General features: G+C 54.3%; 1 protein-coding gene across 1 annotated transcript; it reads right to left on the bottom strand.

Moving 5' to 3' along the window:
• Window positions 1-191: 191 nt before the first annotated feature.
• Window positions 192-3096, bottom strand: mepceb (methylphosphate capping enzyme b). The gene is made up of 3 exons (XM_016260527.1): window positions 1600-3096; window positions 963-1181; window positions 192-491 (listed from the first exon to the last, which is right to left on the bottom strand). Exons 1-3 carry the CDS (start codon window positions 3073-3075, stop codon window positions 192-194), a joined length of 1995 nt encoding a protein of 664 aa, XP_016116013.1. The 5' UTR covers window positions 3076-3096.
• Window positions 3097-6064: the final 2968 nt, after the last annotated feature.

Raw genomic sequence — 6064 nt, 5'->3', positions numbered from 1 at the left:
GTAGTTCCTGTAGGTCACCTCCTGCACACACACACACACACACACACACACACGATCAGCTACAAGCTCCCATCACGTCTGTCAAATGTGCCGCCGTTACACGCCAGGGTCAAAGGTCACTGAAGAACACACCTGCACGTGTGAAATTCAAAATATTAGTAAATACCATAGTATAAAATATAGTATATATACTACAGTGAGTATTGCGACACAATCTGTATTGTTAAAAGCGCTATATAAATAAAGGTGGCTTGACTTAAAACAATCTGTATGGTGTGAAGCGCTACATAGAAATAAACCTGACTTGGGTGTATTTCTGTGGTCATTTGCTGTGGACGATGTCTTTCAGAGTGTGTGTGAGCGCTGGATGGGTGTGCGGTACCTTTAGTCCCGATCAGCTCGTAGCTGCTGAAGCCCACCTCAGCCGTCAGGAAGGAGCTGAACTGATCCGGCTTCAGTCTGATGCTCCTGTAGTTCCTGTAGGTCACCTCCTGCACACACACACACACACACACACACACACGATCAGCTACAAGCTCCCATCACGTCTGTCAAATGTGGAAGAGATACACGCCAGGGTCAAAGGTCACTGAAGAACACACCTGCACGTGTGAAATTCAAAATATTAGTAAATACCATAGTATAAAATATAGTATATATACTACAGTGAGTATTGCGGTCTGCTCCTCACTGCATGCAAATGCACAACATTTTCTGGCCAAACATATATAATAAAACTAGAACACCTGATTGATATTTTAGAGTCGTTTATCCAGTCAGAGCTCGTTTAGTGTAACTGTAGCTGGAGCTTCTCGTGTCAGATCTGGACTGGTTTTGATAAAGTAAAGGTCAGAATAACGTCAGTAATATCTCCAGATGAACACTTACTGCACTGAAGCAGCTCAGCTTTACTTGATTCTCCATCAATCATGTTTTAGTGTGCGCGAATGTGAGTGTGTTACCGTGAGTCTCTTGCGGCGGCTGTAGCAGCTCCAGGGCTGGGGTTCGAGGATCAGCACTCCTCCAGGTAACAGGTGTCTGTAGATGCGGTGAAACAGTCTCTGGATTCCAGCGTCACCGTAGTTCAGATGAACCCACTTAGTCAAACTCAGACACAGAATGACGTCGTACTCGGCAGACTGGGACATCACCGCCTCGTCACTGTCCGGCACATAGTCACCCTGAACACACACACACACACACACACACACGATCATCAACAGCAGCTCAGCAGGTTTCAGAACAGAATAACTAGTATGAAATCAGTCTGGGAATGAACTGAAACACACACGCAGGCATGTCAAAGCCTGACACTCAGAAAGTGTGGCTGAACAGACAGATCTCTGATACTTTCATCCAAAATATACACAACTTTATTAACATATAACATACGTAAGCTAGTCAGTCTTCTATTAGTGTTGTCATACTGTGGAAGTCAATGGCTACCAGCAACTGTTTGGTTCCCAACATTCTTCAAAATGTTCAGCAGAAGAAAGAAACTCACGCAGGTTTGGAACGACATGAGGGAGAGTAAATGATGACAAGAAGGAAGCCAAGAAAAGCTTGAAACTGATAAAGTCACACACACACACAGATTACCTTCAGGAAGTAGACGTTGCAGGGGAACAGGCCCGGGACGTGAGGCATTATGGGAACTGTGGCGATGGGTCCACGGCAGCGCGTGAAGGAGACGGGAAACCTGTGTAACGCTTGACCACACAGGCCGAGCTGCAGGCCCATCAGAGGCGCTAACCCCATCTGACCTCCGGCCTTGACCTCTGACCCCTCACCCGCCCACATCCTGCCGCTCTCGTCCAATCCGTGCAGCTCTGACAGGAAGTAGCGCAGGTTCTGTCGGGCCACGTGCACCAGCGCGCCATCGATGTCCACACCCAGCACGCGCTCGGGGCCCCAGTGTCTGGCGATGGCGAGGGTCACGTGACCCGTGTTGCAGCCCACATCCAGGACTTTTTTCCCGCGAAACCACTCGGGTTTAAACACGGCCAGGCGCGGGTCGGCGTTCAGCGACGGGGTGCGGTAACCATAGTAACGGCTGTAGCTTCCGCACTGGAACCTGTGCTGCGTCCTGTGCCGCTGCTGTGGGGTTTTCCCCGCCCCTAGGGGTGGAGCTCCACAGACTCCGCCCACAACAGGAGTGTGAAACGTCTGGCTGTGCGCGACTGTACGCTTGATGGGCGGAGTCGGCGTGATGGACAGGCAGTCCGAACGGCTGTTGGTTCGTCTGCGCTTCCTGTGTTTGGACAGCTGGCTGGACTGCGCCTGAGGGACGGAGCTAGACGAGGAGGGGCGTGGCCGTCGCCGCGGGAGGATGGGCGGCACCACTTCGTCACGGCAGTTGATTGACGTGTTGAGTTTGTAAGGATGCGGCGACTTCTCTAGCGCAGCAGCTGTGTCCGCGACCTTGTCAGGCGCCGAAGTATCGCCAGGAAACAACGGGCCCGACGCCGACCCCTCGTCGACCTTTGACCTCTCACCATCTGAAGGCTCAGCGGGCGCTCCCGGATGGTGTCGGTTGCGATGTCGGCGCCGGCTCTTCAAGGGTGACACTAACACGCCCGCCGCCGAGTCTCCGCCGCGGCCGCTCAGATTCAGAGGGTCGGTGATGTCTTTGGGAATCAGGATCTCCACCGGGTCTCTGTTTTTCCTGGGAAGCGGCGAGGATTTGGGCGTCTGGGCGTTGAGCGCCTTACTGACCTCCTCGTCCAGTAGGCTGTTGAGATTCAGCGGGTCGAAGATGTTCCCGCCCAGCAGGAAGTTGGAGGGCAGCACTGGGTTGCATTCGGAGTTGGCGCGGCGCCTGCGTTTACTGAGGCTCGGGTGTTTGAACCCCACGCTCATGGTGTAGCGCCGCTTGCTCAGTTTCTGCGTCTCGACTGGCGACTGCGGGCCGTTTTTCATCTGGTCAACATGTAGAGTCGCCGCGTCGCCAGCGAGCTCGGTTAGCACCATGTTAGCGGTCACCTCATCCTGAACAGCGACGGGCTGAGGGTGAGCGTGCATACTCGCCCCACCGGCGGCCCGACGCTCACTCTGAACGGACATCACAGCCCACATCCATCAGCCTGAATAATGTCGGCCGCCAAAATCCCTATATAAAGCCACACAGCCGCCCGTGCGCGAGAGATACTGTAATTATGAGACGTGCTCTCTAAAGCAGTGATGATTAAACACAGACTTTGATCTCTGGGACGTTCACGAGTGCTGTGGCACAGCAGACCCGCGCGCTTATATACGCCAGCGCAGACCGACACTGATGGACAGCCGCGTCCGCCAATCAGAAAGCAGGATACGCGCTAAGGCCCCCTGAACGACCAATGGCGAAGCTCGGAACGAAGGCATGTGCTCTCGGTCACCGCCCCTCCTCGTGAATAGGTATCCAGCAGACTGCCTGCGCTGACCCGACACAAACTACTCAAAATCATCGACATCAACAAATATCACCTGCTGAAGACAAAAATGACCTTTTATATTTAATTAGAATTAATGCGTGTGTGTAAACCCAGCCGTCAGGAGCTGGACCCAGGCACCCGTCACGTGTGTGAACAGCCTGACTGAGTTGCTCAGCACTAAACTGTCGATTATAACCGCGACTAGCGACCGAACACAGAGGAACACACGCGCTATTTGACAGCGGCATTGTGAGAGATTAACCCCGACAGCGAGTTTTAGAGACACCCGCCCTCGTTTCTAGGAGAAAGGGAATTCTGGGAAATGTAGTCCTGTAACGTTAGCACAACCTGTAGCTAAACTGTTTTTTCAAACAATATATAGTTTCCCATCTCATCGTTTTAACTATTGTATTTAGAGCGGAAGAAAAGCGAGGCTTGTGATACAAATAGTCAAAATTATGACATAAAAATCTAAATTATGACATACTAAGTAGAAATTATGACAAAAATCTTAATTATGACAAAAATGGAAATTATGATAAAAAGTAAAAATTATGACACTAAGTTGAAATTATGATACAAAAAATAAAATAGTTGCTGTTATCACAGTTTTTGATTCTAATAGATACGCTTATATGGCACCAACATTTTAGACACCAATTAAATTTGACAATTCTCGATTCCAATTTCAACACCACAGCAAAAAGTACTAGCCCAACAGATATAAAGTTCAGACATGATGAAAGACTAGTGAGCAGTCAGTACATGAGCGCTAAGCACAGGTAAATATGTAGAACAACGACAGACATGAAACAGAGCTGCTGTGTGTGTTCGGGTGCTTCTCAATACTGAAGCTGATGTTTGTTCCTCGTCCTCCAGCGTGACACAAGCTGTCTGAGGAGTCACGAGCGAGGAGACACGGGCGAGTCACGAGTGAAGAGACACGGGTGAGGAACGAGCGAGGAGACACGGGTGAGGAACGAGCGAGGAGACACGGGGGAGTCACGGGTGAAGAGACACGCGTGAGGAACGAGCGAGGAGAAACGGGCGAGGAGTCACGAGGGAAGAGACACGGGGGAGGAACGAGCGAGGAGAAACGGGCGAGGCACGAGCGAGGAGACACGGGTGAGGAACGAGCGAGGAGACACGGGTGAGGAACGAGCGAGGAGACACGGGTGAGGAACGAGCGAGGAGACACGGGTGAGGAACGAGCGAGGAGACACGGGTGAGGAACGAGCGAGGAGACACGGGTGAGGAACGAGCGAGGAGACACGGGTGAGGAACGAGCGAGGAGACACGGGTGAGGAACGAGCGAGGAGACACGGGTGAGGAACGAGCGAGGAGACACGGGTGAGGAACGAGCGAGGAGACACGGGTGAGGAACGAGCGAGGAGACACGGGTGAGGAACGAGCGAGGAGACACGGGTGAGGAACGAGCGAGGAGACACGGGTGAGGAACGAGCGAGGAGACACGGGTGAGGAACGAGCGAGGAGACACGGGTGAGGAACGAGCGAGGAGACACGGGTGAGGAACGAGCGAGGAGACACGGGTGAGGAACGAGCGAGGAGACACGGGTGAGGAACGAGCGAGGAGACACGGGTGAGGAACGAGCGAGGAGACACGGGTGAGGAACGAGCGAGGAGACACGGGTGAGGAACGAGCGAGGAGACACGGGTGAGGAACGAGCGAGGAGACACGGGTGAGGAACGAGCGAGGAGACACGGGTGAGGAACGAGCGAGGAGACACGGGTGAGGAACGAGCGAGGAGACACGGGTGAGGAACGAGCGAGGAGACACGGGTGAGGAACGAGCGAGGAGACACGGGTGAGGAACGAGCGAGGAGACACGGGTGAGGAACGAGCGAGGAGACACGGGTGAGGAACGAGCGAGGAGACACGGGTGAGGAACGAGCGAGGAGACACGGGTGAGGAACGAGCGAGGAGACACGGGTGAGGAACGAGCGAGGAGACACGGGTGAGGAACGAGCGAGGAGACACGGGTGAGGAACGAGCGAGGAGACACGGGTGAGGAACGAGCGAGGAGACACGGGTGAGGAACGAGCGAGGAGACACGGGTGAGGAACGAGCGAGGAGACACGGGTGAGGAACGAGCGAGGAGACACGGGTGAGGAACGAGCGAGGAGACACGGGTGAGGAACGAGCGAGGAGACACGGGTGAGGAACGAGCGAGGAGACACGGGTGAGGAACGAGCGAGGAGACACGGGTGAGGAACGAGCGAGGAGACACGGGTGAGGAACGAGCGAGGAGACACGGGTGAGGAACGAGCGAGGAGACACGGGTGAGGAACGAGCGAGGAGAAACGGTCGAGGAGTCACGAGTGAAGAGACACGGGTGAGGAACGAGCGAGTAGAAACGGGCGAGGAGTAACGAGTGAAGAGACACGGGCGAGGAACGAGCGAGGAGACACGGGCGAGTCACGAGCGAGGAGACACGGGCGAGGAACGAGCGAGGAGACACGGGCGAGTCACGAGCGAGGAGACACGGGTGAGGAACGAGCGAGGAGAAACGGGCGAGTCACGAGCGAGGAGACACTGACGAGTCACGAGCGATGAGACACGGGTGAGTCACGAGTGAAGACATGGGCGAGTCACGAGCGAGGAGACACCGGCGACGCAGGAGCGCGGAGACAGGG

Source organism: Sinocyclocheilus grahami, unplaced genomic scaffold (assembly GCF_001515645.1).
Source record: "Sinocyclocheilus grahami isolate Dianchi unplaced genomic scaffold, SAMN03320097.WGS_v1.1 scaffold2104.1, whole genome shotgun sequence".
NCBI classification, from domain to species: domain Eukaryota; kingdom Metazoa; phylum Chordata; class Actinopteri; order Cypriniformes; family Cyprinidae; genus Sinocyclocheilus; species Sinocyclocheilus grahami.
Note: the sequence above shows the minus strand (reverse complement) of the source record. Positions and strands in the feature narration are given on the sequence as shown.

What these genes read in the sequence shown, in the direction of transcription:
- mepceb (XM_016260527.1), bottom strand. Translation starts at nt 3,075, where the DNA reads ATGTGGGCTGTGATGTCCGTTCAGAGTGAGCGTCGGGCCGCCGGTGGG. An exon ending in GCAACGTCTACTTCCTGAAG is followed by an intron (nt 1,182 to 1,599) that starts GTAATCTGTGTG and finishes GTGTGTGTTCAG; the next exon opens with GGTGACTATGTGCCGGACAG. An exon ending in GCCGCCGCAAGAGACTCACG is followed by an intron (nt 492 to 962) that starts GTAACACACTCA and finishes GTGTGTGTGCAG; the next exon opens with GAGGTGACCTACAGGAACTA.